The 22,065-nt window shown below is 35.8% G+C and overlaps 1 protein-coding gene across 2 annotated transcripts in view; it reads right to left on the minus strand.

The window, feature by feature from the left end:
- Positions 1–244: 244 nt before the first annotated feature.
- The window catches only part of RYK (receptor like tyrosine kinase), a 105,124-nt gene continuing 83,303 nt past the window's right edge, over positions 245–22,065 (minus strand). For both annotated transcript variants that reach the window (XM_047100039.1, XM_047100038.1), the window contains exons 12-15: positions 21,489–21,598; positions 21,175–21,334; positions 2,304–2,440; positions 245–1,381 (exon numbers count right to left, since the gene is read on the minus strand). In XM_047100039.1, the coding sequence (XP_046955995.1) occupies positions 1,270–1,381; positions 2,304–2,440; positions 21,175–21,334; positions 21,489–21,598 (519 nt within the window). In that variant the 3' untranslated portion in view covers positions 245–1,269. The remainder of the gene's footprint in view (positions 1,382–2,303; positions 2,441–21,174; positions 21,335–21,488; positions 21,599–22,065) is intronic.

A 22,065-nucleotide genomic window follows, 5' to 3' on the forward strand; every position in this document is an offset into this window, starting at 1 on the left:
TAAATACATACATACCCCTCATTTAATGGCTCTGGATAAAAGTTTCAATGTTGTAATACTTCCTTGTAATAATAACCCCAACATCTTATTAGACTTTGGAGGTTGAGTAGAGTCAGCTGTAACTGTGTTAGGGCTTCAGAGCCTGATTACATGGATGTCTAGCTGGTTGCTACATGTTCAAAGACTTATCAAACACAACCAATTGTTCATTATGAACAATATGTTCAATACTGTTGTAATATAAAACAAATCCTTTAATTTTTCAAGTGTTTTAAGAAATAACTTTATACTTAAGCCAGTCTTGAAGATTAGCACAAAATTTACCAGTTTACTTTCTTTTTTCTTCACTACCCAGAACAACTCAAGCACCCACTCTGTGCATAGCACTACCCTAGGTGCAATAAAAGGGATTCTTAATCTTAGAAACATGATTTCACTTTCTGGAACTGTATTATCTCCTTTCTCAGAGAGTAAAATAAATAAAATCGCCATCATTTACTACTGACCTGCCCCAAATCTACTTCCAGCTCACAGAAACACTAATTCCTGCCAAACTGAAGATGTTTCAATGAACTCAGCTTCTACTTTCCCCAAAATAAGAAAGCAGAAATAATTTCCATTAAAAAATTAAAAAAAGAAAAGTTTCCCACAAAAGGACTTCTATTTCTAAATTTTTTTTCATTTTTTTCCCCGTAGCTTTCCCACAGTTTTCTTCCTCTAATATTGCCTTTTCCTGTACAAGGCAAACCAGACATCTTTTTATGCTGTTTTTCTTTTCCTAAGGAAAAAGTAATGTATCTTGAAGACAAACCATTCCCAAGACTAGTGATAAATATTAAAAAAAAACAAAAAAACAAAAAAACTTTAAAGGTGAATCACCTATATTACCTTGACGAAGTAAAAAAATAAAAAGCAGTTGGCACTAAGATAGCTATTTCAAATATCTGTGTTTAAACAATTTTTAAAACTGTTTATTTATTTTGTAAGAATGTACCCCTAGTCCAAAGTAACTATGTTTTAAAAAATTTGGGGCCAAAAAATTTACAAAAGGCTTTTCAGTTCAACCTAATAAAAATGATATCTAGAAAATATTCCACATTATTACGTCTGTCTTTAAAAGTTCAGATTCTAAAGCATTCCTAAGGCACGGTGTTCCGGAAGACATGTGCTTCTGCTGGTGTTGTATGATGTACGAAGCATCTATGACTGGTTCCAAGTGAGCCCCGACAGGCACAGTGCTCCTGATGCTGTGGGACTGTGAGAAGCGAGTCAGACATAAGCCCCCAGGGCTGCATGGAATTCCGTGAGACACTGTACCAGCTGCTGGAACTTGGGCCTCTCCTCTGGGTCTAAGGCCCAGCAACAGGCCATCACAGCAAACCTGCAGAGTGACACAAATGGAAAACTGGGTTAATGATAATACAGTACTCCTAATCTTCTGGTCAATTTGATGCCAGTTATGTTTTTTGTCTAAAGGTGGGCATGGAAAAAATGATATTAAAAACCAATGAATATTACTATATGTTGGCAGTTCTAAAATGAAAAGAAACTAAAACAAGTTACCTGGATTTTATGTGTGGATTTCCATTCTTCATGATGTCATATCAAAATACATCAGCAAATACAGAGATTTCATATAAATACCTAAAACCCATGTTTTCTGAGAGAAAGAACTTGAAGGAAGTAGAAAGTTTATCTAAGCTCTAAGCACCCTACATCTACAGTGAAATCAGTGCAAAAGCTGCCACCTCACGTTGGTGTATAAAGCTTCGGGGGATTCAGGAACTGAGACCAGAGTCACGTGTGCACCCAGTCACCCCTGAATAGCCTCCTGCCCCCCTCAATCCCATAATTTATATGGGAAGTTACATGATGAAAGCAGGAAACAGGAACTATCTCAGTCACTAGCCTGGAGCAGTTTCCTTACATATCAGTTGATGCCAATTGACAAGGTAAGATGACAGTGAGAAAGGCTTTTTATAACTAAGGCTGTATAAATAAAAGTCAGATACTCACTCTACATAGAATAACTGACACAGTATTCAGTACTGTCTTACTATGTACATTATTAGTCTCTCAGATTAGACTTACAAATAGAAGAACAATAAAATGTTCTAATGACAAATGTATTAAAGAGTGAATGAGTCTGGTTTACTTTGCGATTCTCTATGAGTCTAATTCAAATCCAAAGAGTCATTCTTCTCTAAAGGAAAGTCTCTGTATGAATACGGACACTGGCTCTTCTTTTATCCCAGTATCATAAATGGAGTGAAACCCATGTCTTCAAATTCAGAAACACTTACAGCTCATCAGGACAGTTGATTGGCTGGGCTATTCGGTAGCCATCTTTCAAGTACGCAGCCATCTCAAAGGGATCAATGTCCACATACGGTGTCTGTCCCAGAGTCATGAGCTCCCACAGCGTCACTCCAAAGGCCCACTAAGGAGAGGAGGAGAAACACAATGAGGCAACATTTACAACATGGGCAGACTGCTGCTGCCCATGACCAGGGATGAACCGAAAATAGCACCCAATCTTAAAGGAAGCAAAACATCTACCAAAAGAAGTCTATGATAGCTACTTAGTTTCTCTGAGACAGAAAAGAGCATTTTGGGGCGCTTGGGTGGCTCAGTTGGTTGAGCGTCTAACTTCAGCTCAGGTCATGATCTCACAGTTAGTGAATTTGAGCTCCGTGTCGGGTTCTGTGCTGACAGCTCGGAGCCTGGAGCCTGCTTCGGATTCTGTGTCTCCCTCTCTCTCTGCCCCTAGCCTGCTTACACTCTGTCTCTTTTTCTCTCTCAAAAATAAACATTAAAAAAGAAAGAAAGAAAAGAGCATTTTAATGAATGCACCCTTTAATGTGAATATCATTATTATATATTCTAAGGTAATTAGATCCCTTGGAATGAACTGTTTTTACTGTTGATTACAAGACTCACCACCCTAGGGGCGTCTGGGTGGCTCAGTCAGTTAAGCATCTGACTTCAGCTCAGGTCATGATCTTGCAGTTTGTGAGTTCAAGCCCCACATCAGGCTCTGTGCTGACCACTCAGAACCTGGAGCCTGCTCTGGATTCTGTATCTTCCTCTCTCTCTACCCCTCCCCTGTTCACACTTTCTCTCTCTCTCTCAAAATAAATAAACATAAAAAAAAAAAAAAGACCCACCACCCACCACCATTAATTATATCTAAGATTTTCCTAAAATGAAAAATCTGTTACATTATATAACTATAGCTAGTGTCCATAACTGAAAAGTGGAAAATGAATAAAACTTAAGCCTAACTGCAGGAAGGGCATTCTGAATACGCGAAATATGTAAACTATTTAAATACAAGATGTCATGGATTTTTACTATATTCAAATAATTTAAATTAATAAATGAAAGTATCTTGAAAAAACATCTTTGGACCTCGCTTGAGTAAAAGATCAGATTTATTTAAAATCAACATGTGAACTGTCAGTAAGAACAGAAATCATAAGCAGTGGCAACAGTGTTTATTCATGGTCCGCAGGACTCCCCATTTTGGCCCTGGCTCACAGGGATTGCTATCCTGGCTCACAGGGATTGTGCAGCAGGCAGGCAACACGTCTACATAGAGTTACTGCCATGTGATCAGAAAGGGCTCAGAGCAGGGACTCCCGCTGATCCACTGCCACTTGTGAACCCTGAGGTCAGAACAGCTGAAGCTGGATGAAGAGGAAGATATCTGTGTACCATGGTATCGTGTTTATGAGTCCCTTCTGTTCTAGACATTTTGAATCCTTTACCTTATCTAATTCTCACAAAAAACCTATGAGAAGCACTGGTAGCCCAATTTTACAGGTAAGAAAAACTGAGGCCAGAGAAATAACTGGCCCCAAAAACCAAATTTTTTTGAGTGAAGGAGAAAAAAAAATTAAGAAAAAGAAAAACACACGAGTCAAAAATGAGTCTGTGTACAAAATCTGAGCATAGTGCATTAAATTTTAAGTAATTATTTTTCAATAACAAAATCGAGAAATACTCCCTGAAGTATACAGATTTAAAAAAAAAACCTTATATTAGTGAACAACAGCTTTATTTCTTATTATAATCTATGCAAAAAAAAAAAAACAGTGGAAAGATATCTTTTAGGATATTTAAAAAACTATCAATGGAGAATTCTATACCAAGCCAAAATATACTTAAAAAATGAAGGCAAAAATACAGAATTTTTTAGACAAACAGAAGCTGAGATGGAAATTAGGATCTACACAAAAAAATGAATAATACTAAAAACATGAGTAACAACTAGATTTTTTTATTTTAAAGTTTCTTCAATAGATTGTTTAAAGCAAAAACAGTAACAGTGTATTGTGGGGCTTATAATGTATATAGTAGTAAAATGTATGTCCACAGTAGCATAAAGGATGGAAGGAGATACTAAGTGGAAATATTATAAATGCTTCTATTAAACATGAGTGGTAGAATATTATTTGAAAGTCGAAGGTGTACACTGTAAACTCCAGGAGAGGGTTCTCAACCTCAGCACTATGTATATTGTGGGCTGCATAATTCTTTGCTGTGAGAGACTATCCTGTATCTTGTGGGATCCTTAGCAATATCCTTGGCCTCACCCACTAGATGCCCCAAGTGTGGTAACTGAAATTACCTCCAGATCTTACTCAATATCCCCTGGTGGGGAGGGTAAAAATGCCCCCAGCTGGAGGTGAAAACCACTAAGCTAGACTAATCAAAGAAAAGAAAGGACACACACTACTGATACCAGGAATGAAAGAGCATCATTACATCAAAAAATATGAACTCAACTTTATGACAATAAATTCAATTAACTTAGATGAAATGAGCAAATTCCTCAAAAGATGTCAATTATCAAAGTAGACCTAAGAATAAACAGAAAATGTATGTAGCTTATATCTATTACAGAAATTGAATGCATAGTTAAAAATGTTTCCACAAAGAAAACTGCATCCAGTTTCACTGGGTGAATTCTACCAAATTTGAAAGAGAAAAAGACAAACCTTTATTAGTTTCCTAGGCCTGCCATAATGAAGTACCACAAACTGGGTGACTTACACAACAGCATGTATTATCTCACAGTTCTAGAGTCTAGAAGCTTATTCTCAGCTTCTGGTGGCAGTCAGAAATCCTTGGTGTTCCTAGGCTTATAGCCGTGGCAACGCACTCTGCCTGTTTTTACTGACATTCTCCCTTCCCATGTCTGTGTCTCTTCTTATAAGGACACTAGTCATACTGGATTAAAGTACACCCTAATTGAGTATGACCTCATCTTAACACTATGTCTGCAATGACCCTATTTCCAATTAATGTCACATTCTAAGGTACTGTAGTTTAGGACCTCAACCTAGTTTTTAGGGGGGCACAATTCAACCTATAACACAATCCCATACAAATTCTTCTCAGAAAATGAAGGGAATATTTCCCAACTCATTTTGAGGCTAGCATACCCTTAAATACCAAAACCAAAGAGTTAATAAGCCTTTGGAACTCAGTATCCTTTTCATTAACAGATCATTAGGGTGGAGCAATGCCCATCCCTGAGGTCTAGGTTTTTTTTTTTTTTTTTTTTCTTTTAGGTCTAGGTTTTTGAAGGGGGATGGAGTGCAGGGGAGAGTGGAGAGAAAGGGACAACAGGTGGACAGAGTGCAGGGGAGAGTGGAGAGAAAGGGAGGACAGGTGGAGAGGGATGTATAATTTTAAAATCTCCATAGAGACAGCCTACTGGAATTTTCCTTAAAACTGCTGGTTTAAAAATGGAAAAATGATTTCAAATTAATAAAATTTAAAGGAAGGTGCCTGCATACATCTAGGTATTTATCTATCTTAAAGGCTCACTCTAGGTGAACTTTTAATAATGATAATAATTAGTAATACATAATTTTAAAAATCATGTCCAACTTCCATATGGAAGGCAGTTCACCACCCTGATGCAATAGAGCCCAAAGAAGTAAGACTGGTTGGGTGTTCTCACCCTTTCTTCATGAGATGAGATGGGCCTGTTCTTACTCACTGGATTGTGGCAGCAGCTGTGGAAAAGGAATAATCCAAACTAGATTTTGGAGGAATAAACAATGGGAATTAGTAACAAGTGGATACTGCCATTTTGTACACAAGGAATAACCCCACCCACTGACAATGGAGGTACATTCTATCAATTTCTGACTGTAAGGGACTTTCACAGTAATGCTGCTGGTATCTGAGATCTGGACATACACGGGTATGAAAATAGTATAATGTGCATAAGCTGATTTTAAAAAAATTACTTCTTTCGCATTGTTCTGTTCACATTATTTTCACTAAGCTTCCACCTAAGGTTCTCATATTACATATTGCAACACTAATAAACACCAAAAAAAAAAAAAAAAAAAGAACAATAAAGCCAAAGGGTACACTGCAGTTTCATTTCCTTAAAAGCCAACAAAAGTGATTAATTACATGTTGGCTCACCAACCTTTAAAAAAAAAAAAAATCAAGACCAAACAGCACAAGGATGATTTGTGGAAAAATTGCTCTCTAAAGTCTTCCGATAACTAAGCCATTTAAAATTTAGACAGACTTATTCTATAATTTCCTTTTGTTTGACGTCGTTGGAAAGGGGGCAATAAGAAGGTCAAGCTGTTTTTTCCAGAGTTTTATGAAAGGCTGTTGCTATATCCGTTTAAAGAACATTTAGAGAATAACAAGTGTTCTTTCATTCGTCATATTCTCTTCCCCCAACTTGTGTTATTTTATAGCTTAATATATAGGACATGAAACTTTTTTTTCACTAACAACATATACTGATGTGAGCTAAGGTATACAAATAAGATTCTTTTTTTTTTTTTTTTTTTTTTTTGCTTTTTAAATGTAATATTAACTAATGCTGGGTCTATTCAGAGATTTCCATTCTGTTACTTCAGGAATTTATAAGGCAAGGCTGACCTCAGTATACTATATACTGCTGAGAAAAGAATTTTGTCCATTTTTAAAGGGTCTCAATAAAAGCAGGACAATCAGGTATTTTATGGCTGGCCTTTCTGTTAGTACTAGAAACCTAACAACCTCTTCTCACGTACGAAAATGGATTCAGATGACCAAAGTGCAATTAATTTAATCTGGGTCAAGTGTTTTCCAAGCTTGACTAATGAGAAGAATCATCTAGGGTGTCTGTGACAAGTACACATTCCCCAGTCCTATCCTAATCATTTTGAAGCCCGGAACTCACTCTTTCTCTCCATCCATTCATTTATTCATTTTAGAGAGAGAAAGAGAGAGAGAAAAAGAACAGGGGAGAAGGGCAGAGGGGGCAGAAAGAGAGAATCTTAAGCAAGATCCATGCTCAGTGCAGAGCCCCACATGGGGCTCAATCCCACAGTCATGACTTAAGCCAAAACCAAGAGTCAGACACTCAATGACCGAGCCACCCAGGCACCCTGGAACTCAGTATTATAAACAAGAGTCCTTGTTCAGTCTTAAGATCCAGCAAATTTAGGAATTAATTTTAAATGTGTTAGCAAATGGTGGTCAGGTAACAAAGATAGTTTTTATTTTTATTTTTATTGTAGTTTGGCTGACACTGAATAAACTGCACACGAAGTGTTCGATTTGGTAAGCTGATACATGTATATATTCCTGCAACCACTGCCACAATCAAGATAATGAACATATCCATCACCTCCAAAAGATTCTTTCTATTCTAATCCTTTCCCCCTGCCCCTCCCCACCACTACCCCTACCATCCCCAAGTAATCATTAATCTGCTTTCTGTCACTGGTTTGCATTTTCTAGAATTTTCTATAAATGGAATCATTCAAAGAGTACACTTTTTTGCCTAGCTTCTTTCACTTAGAGTAATGATTCTGGCACTCATCTAGGACACAGCATGTACTGACAGTTCATCCCTTTCATTGTTGAATAGTAGTCCATTATATGAATACAGCAGCTTGTTCATCCATTTACCTGTTGATGGACATTTGGATTATTTTCTGGTTTAGTTACTGAAAGCTGTTATAAACATCTGTGTACAAGTACTGGCAAGGATACACGCTTTCATCTATCTAGGGGCAAAATGACTGCATATGGTAGATACGTTTAACTTTTTAAGAAACTGCAAACTGTTCTCCAAAGCAAATGTACCATTATGTATTAGATTCCCACCAGTAGCGTAAGAACACTACAGTTCTTCCATGTTCTTGTAAACACTTGTCTTTTCAATTTTAGTCATACAAATGGGTGTGTAATGCTATCTCGCTGTGGTTTTAACTTGCATTCTCCTAATAACTAATTAACTTGATATTTTCATGTGCTTATTTGCCATATATCTTCATTGGTAAAGTGTCTCTTCAATTATTTTGCCTGTTTTTGTTACTGAGGGTTTTTTTTTTTTATGTTTATTTATGAGAGAGAGACAGACAGAACGTGAGCAGGGGAGGGGCAGAGAGAGAGACACAGAATCCTAAGCAGGTTCCAGGCTCTGAGCTGTCAGCACATGGCCTGACATGGGGCTCGAACTCACGAACCACGAAATCATGACTTGAGCTGAAGTCAGATGCCTGACTGAGCCACCCAGGTGCCCGTTACTGAGTCTTAAGAGTTCTTTATATATTCTGCATGTATTTCCTGTATCAGACATATGATTTGCAAATATTTTCTGAGTGTGACTTGCCTTTTCATTCTCTTAATACTTAATGCCAGCATTACCTGGTCTTGATTACTGTAATTTGAAATCAGACTTCTAACTTTTTTTTTTCCAAAGCTCTTTTGGCTACTCTAGGCCCTCCACATTTCCATATCAATTTTAGAATCAATCTGTCAATTTCTACCAAAAAGATTAAAAGCCTGCAAAATTTTTGTTTGGGACTATGTTGAATCTATAGATAACTTGGAGAAAACATCTTAATATTGAATCTTCTGATCAATAAAGAAGGTATAACTCTTTGTTTATATAGGTCTTTAATTTCTATTAACAACGTTTTATAGTTTTCATTGTGTAGATATTTCATATTTTAGTTACATGTATTCCTAAGAATTTCATGTTTTTTAATGTTTATATGTTTATTAAAAACCTAGGTAGAGAAAACAATATGGAGGTTCCTCAAAAAATTAAAAATAGATCTGGATACAATCCAGTAACTCCACTTCTAGGTACAGCCAAAGGAAATGAAAACAGTATTTTCAACAGATAAATGCACCCCCATGTTTACTGTAGCATTATTCACAATAGCCAAGATATGGAAACAACCTAAATGCCCATCAACAGATGAATGCATAACAAAGAGGTGGTATATATACAATGGAATATTAGCCATAAGAAAGGATACCCCGCCATTTATAACAGTATGGATGGACTTTGAATATATTATACTAAGTGAGATAAGTCAGAGAAAGGTAAGTAATATACACTATCACTTATATGTGGAATCCAAAAAAGGCAAACTCATAAAAAATAGAGAGTAAAATGGTGGTTACCAGGGGATGACGGGTGAGAGGATAAAACCGATGTTGTTTAAGGATACAAACTTGCAATGAGTGGTAAATAAGCCATAGTGATCTAATGCATAGTATAACAAGTATAGACTATAATACTGTAATTATATGATAAATATCACTGTAACAGCAATATTACAATATATAAATGTATCAAAGTAACATGTTATAACCTTACATTTACAATGTTATGTCAAATATATGCAATAAAATAAGAATGACCAAAACAACTTTTAATTCTGATTTTTCATTATTTGTATATAGAAATACAACTGATTTTTACACATTGATCTTGTACCCTAACATTTTTTAAACTTGATTATTAGTTCTAGTAACTATTTCGTATATCACACTGGATTTTCTTCATAGATGATCATGTCCACAAATAATCACTTTTTCCTATCCAATCTTTCCTTGTGTTTTATTTCCTTTTCTTGCCTTAGTGCACTGGCTAGAACCTCAAATACAACACTGAAGAGAAGTGGAGAGTAGGCATCCTTGTCTTGTTCCTGTTATTAGCTAAAAACAATTCAGTCTTTCAGCATTAAGTATTATGTTAGTTATAGGTGTTTTTGTTTTGGTAGATGTCCTTTATCAGATTGAGGAAGTTCTCTTCTATTCCTAGACTGTTGAGAATTTTTATTAGGAATGAATTGAGGATTTTTTCCCCTAATACTTCTTCTGCATCTATTGAGATGATCATATAGTTTTTCTTTTTTAGTATATTAATGCAGTAAATTGCACTGCTTGATTTTCAAACGGTAAACAAACTTGTATACTCAGGCTAAAGCCAATGTGGTCATAAAGTGATTTTTTAAATATATTTTGGATTCTACTTGCTAAATAAACTTTTGTTTAGAATTTTAACATCTATGATCATGAGAAATAATAATCTAGTATCTTTTCTTCTGATCTTTGGTGATGTTTCAAAGTAGTGCTGACCCTGTAGAATGAATTAGAAAGTATTCTCTCCTCAATTTTCTTGAAGAGAATGTATAGAATTTGTATTATTTCTTTCTTAAATGTCTGGAATACCAGTGCCCTAGAGTTCACTCTGGACCCAGAGTCTTCTCTTTTAGGCAGGTTTTTAACGAAACAATTTCTTTATAGGGCTACTCAGATCATCTACTTTTTGAGTGAGCTCTAAAAGTTATTTTCCAAAGTATTTGTCAACTTCACCTAAGTGTGTGAATTTACTGGGAAAAAGTTGTTCATAATATTCTTACTACTTAATACTTGCAAAGAACCTGTAATGCTGTCACCTTCCTCATTCATTATATTGTTAATGGGCAACTTATTTCTTTTTTCTTGATTAGTCTGGTGAGAGATTTATCATAAACGGTATTCTCACAATTTCACAGTGAAAATCAATTTCACTAATTTTCTCTATTATTTTTCTATTTCATATTTCACTGACTTCTGTCTATAATATTATCTTTTTTCATCTACCTACTTGGGGTTTAAGTTGCTCTATTTCTAGTTTGTTAAGGTGAAAACTAAGATCACTAATTTGAGACTTTTCTTATCTAATATTGATATTTAGTAGTGTATATATTCCTCCTTGAGTAGCATCCCTCAAACTCTGAAATATATTTTTTCATTCAATTCTAAATATTTCATAATTCCCTTCTTTTAATAGTTTATTTGAGAGAGAACACACACACATATGCGAGTCAGGAAGGGGTAGAGAGGGAGAGAGAAAATCCCAATCAGGCTCTGGGCTGTCAGTGCAGAGCCCGACATGGGGCTTAATCTCAGAAACTTAGCCAAAATCAAGAGTCGGACACTTAACTGACTGAGTCACCTAAGTGCCCCAAAATTTCTCTTTTGATTTCTTCTCTGACACATGGGTTATTTGGAATGTATTATTTAGTTTCTATATGTTTGGGAATTTTCTAGATTCCTATTTTTGATTTCTAATTCAATTCCACTGTGTTCACAAAACTCTACTTTGCATGAATTGAATCTTTTTATATTTATTGATTTCTTTTATGGACTGGAATATGGTCTATCTCAGCAAATATTCGATGTACACTTGAAAAGAATATGGATTCTGCTGTTGTTGGGTGGAGTGTTTTGTAGTTGTCAATGAGATCCAGGTTGGTGGACACTGTCATTCAAATCTATATCCTTACCAATTTTCTATTTTATCAATGAGAGAGGAACACTGAAATGTGTTCAATTATGTTTTAAAGAGAGTCAAATAATAAGAAAAAATTTAACTATTTATCCATATAGTTACCATTTCTGGTACTCTCTGGTTCCTTTGTAAATTTTTTTTTTAACGTTTATTTATTCTTGAGAGACAGAGAGAGAGAGAGAGAGTGAGCAGGGGAGGGGCAGAGAGAGAGGGAGACACAGAATCTGAAGCAGGCTCCAGGATCTGAGCTATCAGCACAGAGCCAGACACAGGGCTCGAACTCACAAACCACAAGATCATGACCTGAGCCAAAGTCAGATGCTTAACTGACTGAGCCACCCAGGCGCCCCTCTGTCTCTGATTCCTTTGTATAAATCCATATTTCCATCTGGTATCACTGGTTCCTAAAGGGCTTCTTTTAATATTTTTTGTAGTGTGGGTTTGCTCATGACAATTATTTCAGCTTTGGTATTTCTAAAAAGTCTTTATTTCCCCTTCATTTTTGAAAGATATGTTCACTGGGTATAGAATTCTATATTCATAGGATTTTTTTCTTACAGTACTTTAAAAACATTGTTTAACTGTCTTCTCCCTTGCATTGCTTTCAGTAAGAAATTTGTTGCCATCCTTTACCTATTTCCTTTGTATATTAATGTTTTTCTTCTGGCTGCTTTTAAGACTTTCTCTTTGCTACTAGTTCTGAGAAATTTGATTATAATGTACTGTGGTTTCATTTCTTCTTGCTTCTTGGGTTTGGGGTTTGCTCAATTCTTAGATCTGTGGGTTTACAGTTTTCACCAAATTTGGAAACATTTGTCTTCATTTCTCATTCTTTCTGTCCCTCTCCTTCACTCTGTGGACACCAATTACACATATATTCAGGAACCTGAAGCTGTCCCACAGTTCAATGAGAGATCTTTCTTCAAGAACTTCCTGTATCTTCTCTCTCCTTCTACTTCTCACTTTACTCCCATCTCAGAAGAAAGGTATTCCTCCTCCCATGCCAAGACTACACCTTCACCTGGCCTCCTGAGCCCATTTCACCTATCATCTCTTGGACTGCCCCTCCAAAAACCACACATCAATCTCTTTATTTCCAGGTTACCCTGGCCTAAAAACCAAACCAAACAAACCCAATAAAAAACAAAACAAAGAAGTAACAAAGCCTCTGTTAATTCTGCCATCCCATCAAGCTAAGATCACTTCATTCCTCTTAACAGCTGTACTTCTTCCAAGTGTAATCTACTTATTGCCCCCCCTTCTCATCTCCCACAGACCCCACAACAATCACATATATCTTTAATGATTTACTAAACCCACTTGTTCAAATGTCCTCAATGATTTCCTAATCCTCTCTGACCACTGCAGGTATGTTTATAGACTAAAGTCTCCTTGAAACTATTTCCTTCCTTGGCTTCTGTGATGCAACATTCAATTTAATTCTTTATTCATCTTTCTTTTTTCACTAACTGATACTACATATACCCTATATTCTTCCCTTGGTTTTCTTTTCTCTCTATTCACTACCCCTGGGATCAAATGCTCCTGTTCATTCAATCCTCACTTTAATGAAGCTTATGTCCAATTTCTAATATCTTGCTTCTTTGTTGTTCCAGAACTCCAGACCCACATTTGATCCATTAGTATCTTGAACTCAACATGCCCCACATATCAAATCAATCATGTTTTCCCCCAAACCAGATATTCTACCTGTTGTCTTCAATTGTGTTATATCTTCACACTGACTTAAGATTTACCTCAACAGCAGAACTAAAGAATAGTACAGAGCAAAGATTTCACTGAAGTTTTTGGAAATATGGGCCCCAAGTAGAAAGGCAGAATAAACATCTATGCAATAGATCTAATGGTTAAGAAGGAAGCCTCAGTGACAAAAGTCAATTAATAAATTTACTCATAAATAACAACTGTAGTCAAAACAGATGGAATCTCTGAAGTAAGGTCTGTGGGAGTGAGACAAGAAGAAATGTGAGATTCAGCATGGAAATAGAGAGGATAAGAGGTCAGTGTGAGCCATTCAGGATTCTTTTACACATTCAAGTACACAGCTCTCTTAAGGATAAGATTAACACAGTTGGCTGTGAATGTTCTTAAAATAAATGACCCAAAAAGGCATATCTATATACATCAACTTCAATTCTGTAACTATGGAACATCTGCTAAAGGAAAGTAAGTAAAGCAGAGTTTCTACTACCCATTCTGGAAAGAATGACTTATGCATAAAAATATAATGCAGCATGTGGTAGGTGCCGTTAGACAGGTACAAGACTTTCTGGATATCCAAAGAAGACCAAATTAAAGAGCATAAAAGTACCTTGTGTATTTGGACTCAGCAGGAATTCAAGACTGGATGAAATGCGGACTATAAGGAAATGTACAATGGAAAATATAAAGCTAAAAATGGAAGATGAGGTAAGAAACAGAAGGCTCTGAAAACTAGGGGAAGGATCATGGATTTTTCTTTACCAACTCCCTGTGATCAAGAGTTCACTTTGAAGATCAAAATATCATGGAGGAATATTCCTAGCAGTGAAAGAAAGCTAGTGTTCACTTAACTTACTAACATTAATTGATTTTCACAAGTTTTCAAAACTGATATCCACTGTGCACAAGGTACAGGTGTTATTATTATATACTCCTTCCTAAATATCCAATTTTTAAAGCTTTTATTATTCTATGAATTTTAGTTTTCAGACACATAGTTTCTATGTCTTTTTCAATAACTGATATATATGTACAGGAGTAAATTACTTTAAAAAAACTTAAATATTTAAAATTTAAGATATAACTAACAAATTTATACAAGTCACCCTTAAAATGGAACTTTCAACAATTCTTCAAGGTTAACGGTCTACCTAAAAATCTTGACACTCTTCCAGATTTATCATTGTGGCAAGTATTTTTTTTATCCCAGCTAAACAAACCCAGATACACAATGACTGTATACAAAATGCACTGACTGCATCAGATATCAAATTTAGTACATGCTGCTGACTCAACTTCAAAAACTGGCAATCTTTAGGCACAGAGTGTCATACATGATTGAAAAGACATGACTTCTACTATGAAACTGCCCTAGGATCTGTGATTAAGAAAGACAGCAGAGCCAATACTGGATGCCTATCAGGCCAGTACACATATCTGCTATTTATGACACTTTACAGTACCAGCTGCTTAGACATTGCCCCATCAAAACACAGGCTATTTGAAGGGAATGTTAAATACAATAAGGACAAGGAAGGGAAAGGAAAGGGAAAGGGATGTTCATGAAACCTCCTGAAAAAAATAGCTATTCTTAGGGAAAGCCTAATACAGAAAATGTATCAAGGGCAATACTTGATCACAAGACAGCAACCAGTCACCTCCGAAAATAATAACTGTTCCTAAAGTAAATCCATTTATTCCTCTTTCCCAGGAAAAACTACTAGGACTATTAAAATAATACTATTAAATACAACTAGGCAATATTTTAATATTAATAATATTAAGTTTTAAATCTTTATTTCCTAATGTCTGAATGATCCTTTCACCTCTCCAGTTTTTTCTTAATATCTTTATATCAATTCCTCTTAATGCTAATTTTTATTTAGTTATATTTATTGAAGTATAGTTGACACAAAATATCAAATTAGTTTCAGGTGTACAACATAGTGATTTGGCAAGTCTATACGTTATGCTACGCTCAAGTGTAAGCTACAATCTGTCACCATACAAGGCAACTCTATTCCTCTTAAAATGTGAATTTTATGTTTAAATCATGAGTCTAAGATTGTTGATGTGTAAAATCTGCAACTATAATGGAAATGAATAAATACTGGGAATCTACACATTATTCTAAAATTAGTAAGAAACAATATAAAATAGGAAGTTTTCCATACTTTTAAAAACATTAGGTATTCTCCCAGTGAAGAAATAGGCAAAAGACATGAATAGACACTTCTCCAAAGAAGACATCCAGATGGCCAACCAACACATGAAAAAATGCTCAACATCACTCATCATCAGGGAAATACAAATCAAAACCACAATGAGATACCACCTCACACCTGTCAGAATGGCTAACCTTAACCACTCAGGAAACAACAGATGTTGGCGAGGATGCAGAGAAAGAGGATCTCTTTTTCACTGCTGGTGGGAATGCAAACTGGTGCAGCCACTCTGGAAAGCAGTATGGAGGTTCCTCAAAAAATTAAAAATAGAACTGCCCTATGACCCAGCAATTGCATTACTAAGTATTTATCCAAGGGATACAGGTGTGCTGTTTCGAAGGGACACATGCACCCCCATGTTTATAGCAGCACTATCAACATTAGCCAAAGTATGGAAAGAGCCCAAATGTCCATTGATGAATGAATGGATAAAGAAGATGTGGTATATATATACAATGGAGTATTACTCAGCAATCAAAAAGAATGAAATCTTGCCATTTGCAACTACGTGCATGGAACTAGAGGATATAATGCTAAGCGAAATTAATCAGAAAAAGACAAATATCATATGACTCCATTCATATGAGGAATTTAAGAGACAAAACAGATGAACATAAGGGAAGAGAAGCAAAAAAAAAAAAAAAACAGGGAGGGGGACAAAACATAAGAGACTCTTAAATATAGAGAACCATCAGAGGGTTGCTGGAGGGGTTGTGGGAGGGGGGATGGGCTAAACGGGAAAGGGGCATTAAGGAAACTACTCCTGAAATCATTGTTGCACTATATGCTAACCTGGATATAAATTTAAAAAATAAATTATAAAACTTTCAAATAAATAAAACAAAAACAAAAAACATAGAAGCTATAGTTCTCAAACCCCTCCTCCCCCAAATGCTACATATTCTCTGAAAACCGTACCTTTCTCTTTGATACCACAGTAGTTCAGAAGACCACTCTTCATGAGTGTATTACCAATGTGAATTTCTTCTGCTCAAGGCATGGGCAATGACTTTCCATGACACTGGGCAAATGAGCAGTAAGAAGCACTCTGCTATAGATATAGTTATCTAGATACCTAGATCTAGATAACTAAATTTCCCTCCTTCTTCTAGGTCATCTTTAATGTTCACAAAATAAATATTGTAAAGGCACAAGAAACACATTTTAATTTACTCTGTACCCTAAAACTGTTCAAATACCTTAAAGAGTCTCATTACAGTAAGTCATACTGATAAGATTAGCATGGAAATCATTTCCTTGACTTGTTTTTGCCAAGAAAATGTTTTTTAAAAACAATGTAATACTATAAAGACAAAAAAGTACTAAGAAAGAAACTCTTAATTGTGCATTCCTGATTGCATTTAGTCTCTTAATAGGAGGTAGTCTCTTAATAGCAGAATTATGTTAGCTACTATAATTACCTAAATAATTGAAAGAAGATATAAATCAAGAAATCTATTTTCAAATAAAGGAAAAGAAAGTCACACAAAAAAATCCATGGTGGTATCTATATCTGATGAAAACAGAATAAAAACAATATCCAGAAATTCTTAAGAATGCCTAAGATGATGTCATATCTTGGAATAATAAAACAGATTTATAACCAGTCAAATCTAGTTGTGCATATTTCCTAAGTTCAACAGTTAAAAGCTGATATTAACATTATAAGAATATTGACATACTGAAATATTGAATCTTTTCAGTAAAAATTATGGAAACACAATCAAGAGATGCAATGTATTATTTTTAAGATAGAAAACATTAATGTATTTCCAAATAAATCACATAGAATTTTCAACTATAAAAAAAAAAGCAAAAATGTTAAGGCTCTTTTAAAGGACAAAGAAAATGCCCCCTCCAAGGCAGTTATATCATTTGTTAGGTGCTACATTTACACCTGAAATGTGTATTTTACATGTGTAGGACTCTGTTGGGAGTGGAGTTACATTACTTATCTTGCATATGACTACACACAAAGCTTTTCAGCCCCAAACCAGTATTTCAAATGGAGCTTTTGAACCCCCAACTCCATCCATAATGGAAAAGTGGGAACAGAGAACAATGATTATGCATAAAGATTTTCAATACAAGTGTTAACAAGCAATCTTTAACATTTGTGTTTTAATGTAAGAATTCAAAAAGTATTTAATCCCACAAAACTGAATACACTAATAGTGAGTGTGACATCACAGTCATAGGACACAGAAAAGTGTTCCTATTCCTTTTAATCTTAACTATCTAAGACAAAAGATATTTAAAGGGAAAATATATACACGCACATATATTTTAAAAGAAATGAATTTCTAAGAATCTAAAGAAGAAAAATCTGAACATTTTAGGAGCTAACCATATTAAATGTAAATCCATGGGTTTTCTCACTATCACACTCTAAGTACAGCCAGAAGAATTTGGGTCACACAGAGATTTCAAGTAAGTTTATGCCAAGATACACTAAAAGTAATTATGATTTTAAAGTAAGTCTGCTGTTAAGTTGCTCACCATTAAGTTCGTGGAGATTTTTTAAAAATAAAGCTGTCAAGTGATCAAGCAACAAGCAACAAGGTATCTAGTACAACAACTACATTCTGAGAGAAGACAGATTCTTACATAAAATATATGAACTCTTGCAAAATTTATAAAATACCATAACCATAAAAGTAACTAATTCTAAATATAATTTTGAAATGTTTGCTCAAGTAAACCATGTATCCTCAACTTGGGACTTGACCAGCTAATACAGGACAGTGTACTCGGCTGAAGAGATGTAGATCACATTGCTCAGGGATGTATTATTTTTTTTTTAATGTTTATTTTTGAAGGTAAGAGACACAGAGCGGGAGCAGAGGAGGGGCAAAGAAAGAGGGAGACACAGAATCCAAGCGGGCTGCAGACTCTGAGTGGTCCACACAGAGCCCAACACGGGGCTTGAACCCATGAACCATGAGATCATGACCTGAGCCGAAGTCGGATGCTTAACCAACTGAGCCACCCAGGCACCCCACCTAGGGATTATTAACTATAGTTTCATTGGTTGCAAGTGTATTATCTAATTTAACTTACACTCTGCAGTTCCTGTGAAATATTTAATCATAAATGTTATAAAAAATAATTCCATTACTTCTCAAACTTAGAGTGGAATAACCTACGCAGCTAAATACATTAAATTAAGCAGTGCATTTTCTAGGGGCTTCCACTGTAAGAGCAAACAGCACTATTGGCCATCTTGTATATTACCTTGAAATAGAAACTATCACTACCTCTTTTACTGAGAGATTAATCAAACAATTCCCAATCTCTTGAAGTTACATGGCATACTTGTTATTTAAGAAACATCTTCCGGGGCGCCTGGGTGGCGCAGTCGGTTAAGCGTCCGACTTCAGCCAGGTCACGATCTCGCGGTCCGTGAGTTCGAGCCCCGCGTCAGGCTCTGGGCTGATGGCTCAGAGCCTGGAGCCTGTTTCCGATTCTGTGTCTCCCTCTCTCTCTGCCCCTCCCCTGTTCATGCTCTGTCTCTCTCTGTCCCAAAAATAAATAAACATTGAAAAAAAAAAAAAAAAAAGAAACATCTTCCATTTCCTGCCCACTAGACTAGTTTTGGGTTCACCCCAACTGCCCCTTCATTTCTGCTAAGGCAATTATGCTGTATTTCAACGAGTAACAAAATCACAAATTTTAAAAATCAACCATGGAAAAAAATAGTAATATCCCAAAGAGATGAGTGACTTAATCTTTTAAATCAACAATGGAGTAAGAATTTAAAAAAACTATATTGAACAAAGTTACTTTTCTTCACTCAAAAATGCTCAGATTTCTACCCCTTTCTATTAAAGGGGTAGATCTGAAAACCATATAGTTCTAGTTTAACTGATATTATGTTTTAAGCTATGTGCTAAAAACGTTAAACTCATTTGTACTCCAATGAAAACAGCTTTGCTTAATGTAGAAGCTGGCAAAGAATTCCAGCTACAATTCGGAACTTCTAAATAAAGATCTGGCAACCTCCAAAACATATCAATAAGAGCATAATTTGTCCTTACTGATATTCATACAGGAGCTGTGTGCTAGACTAAAATCAAACTCCGCTTTCCCATTTTATATTATTTGAGAAAAATCGGTATCAAAACTGAAAATACAACCTTTCCCTCCCACCCTCAAAAAAGCTTATCCTGGATTATATAGGTGGGTCCTAAATGCAATCATAAATATCTTTATAAGAGAGAGGCAGAAGGAGTTTTAAGAGACAGACACACACAGAAGAGAAGGTGATAGGAACATGCAGCAGAGAGATGCAGCCATGAGCCAAGAAATGCCAACAGCCATCAGCAGCTGGAAAAAACAAGGAAAGTTTCCCCCTTAGGGGCTCTGGAGGGAGCATGGCCCTGCCTACACCTTCATATCAGACATCTGACCTCCAGAATTCAATTGTGAGAATAAACCTCTCTTGTTTTACCACCAAGGTTGCATAATTTGTTACAGCATCCAGAGGACACTAATACAACTAAGGAAATGAGGGCATTAAAAGAGCAATCCTTAAAGCACACAAACTTAGAAATAAAAGGGTAACCCTATATTATAAATAAAATCTATTGATGTAAACCACAAGATACAAGGATATAGTAAGCCCAATTTTTACAGTTGAAACTTCAAAGCAAACAATTCTGTAAGATTTTATATTTATTTATCTTTAAAAATTTATGTCAGGTTAGCTAATATATAGTGTATACAGTGTGCTCTTGGCTTTGGGGGTAGATTCCTGTGATTCATCGTTTACATACAATACCCAGTGCTCATCCCAACAAGTGCCCTCCTCAATGCCCATCACCCATTTCTCCCCTTCCCCAACCCCCCATCAACCCTCAGTTTGCTCTCTGCATTCAAGTCTCTTATGGTTTTATATTTAATACTAACGTATCATCGAGTGGTCACAGAGGGCGACCCTATAAGCAAAAGTTTTACCTAATCTCTATTCAGCTACAGTAACAAACTGTACTGAGATAGAAATATAAATCCATCTTTCAAATGAGACTAAAAAGTGAGAAATTAAAAGCAATTTAAAATGTCTACAAAATACCCACAAGTAAACGTGGCTACTGAAACTATACATCACTAAGTATAAAGGATCCCACTATATGATCTTCTCTGGTGGGCAGAACTACTCAGAAACAGACAAAAGGGAAGAGAGTGGCATCTGGGGAATTACAAATAACACAGTTCATAATGTTGGAAGAGGATGTTTGAAAGTAACAATAAATCTTTATGATCTGGCAATCACTTGGTTCTTCTGAGACTTACATAAGAAAAAAAAACCCAAATACTGAAATCTCTCTAAGCCTTAGTATCTACCTTTAAAACTGGGATATTCGTGTCTAGCTACTTCATAGTGTTAACAGCCCCCTTACAGGGTTACTCTGAGGATGAAATGTGATTACACACATTGATGGCCCATGGTCTGAGTCACAGCATCTTTCCATGAACTGGCTGACTGGAGCTAACTACACTTGCTTTCTCAATGAAACATTTCAGGGAACAGTTACTAAATTAAAAAAAATATATAGAAAAAAAATTAAAACATAAAGCCTCTTCACCATTCTATTGATATCCAAGATTCCCAGCACTTACCACATCACTAGCACTGGAGAACTCATTATTAACCAGACTTTCCAGAGCCATCCACCGAACTGGCCTGTTTTCATTGTCCCCCAGACAGTGATAGTCCATGGGGAACAAGTCTCTGGAGAGGGCATTGTCTGTGATCTTAACTTGAAGTGTGTCATCAATCCTGAAAAGTAAAGACATGAGCATCAAATGCAATCAGACTGTTTAAAACATATGAATCAGGGTTACTCTTACAATTCCCACAGTGACTCCTGGAGAGAGCCCAAATCCAGGGAAAACTAAACATCAAAGGACAGTGACAAGCTCATGGCACCTACACACAGTTCCTAGCAGCCAGGTCTTTGTGGATGACTTCCCTTCTGGCCAGATAGCTCATTCCACAGGCAATCTGAATGGCCATGTGTACCAGGTCTTGTTGAGAAATTGCCTGTGGTTAAAAAAAAAAGTGACATTGCTTGTAGTTAGCACAAAAATTATGATGGCAGCTACTTATTTTATTCCACAATCCTACTCCATCCCAAAATACTTCTTTACACCTACACTTGACTTTTAAAAAACTACTTCTTGACCAAGAATATGTTCCCATGGCTCCCTAATATTTGTATCTACTAGTACTTATCATTCTGTAATGTAACTTACCATTTACTTCACACTGTCTCTCTCATCTGTTAGGTAGATCTCCCCAACAGCTAGGACTTACAATAGGTGCCCAATAAATATCTGTTCCATGAATGACAAATTCTCAAGATAGTATTTCAAATGTTTATTATTTGATAACCTGTTCTTTAAAATCAAAAGTTTTTATTAGGAGATTATCTCTGGAGACCATTTTCAAACTAATATAAGTCTATAGCTCTCACTACTGATATGCTCCTCTAGAGCCAGTATGCTAGT

Source organism: Lynx rufus, unplaced genomic scaffold, assembly GCF_022079265.1.
Source record: "Lynx rufus isolate CCGP_SWC_20201006 ecotype Redwood Valley unplaced genomic scaffold, mLynRuf1.p SCAF_5, whole genome shotgun sequence".
In the NCBI taxonomy this organism is placed as follows: Eukaryota; Metazoa; Chordata; class Mammalia; order Carnivora; family Felidae; genus Lynx; species Lynx rufus.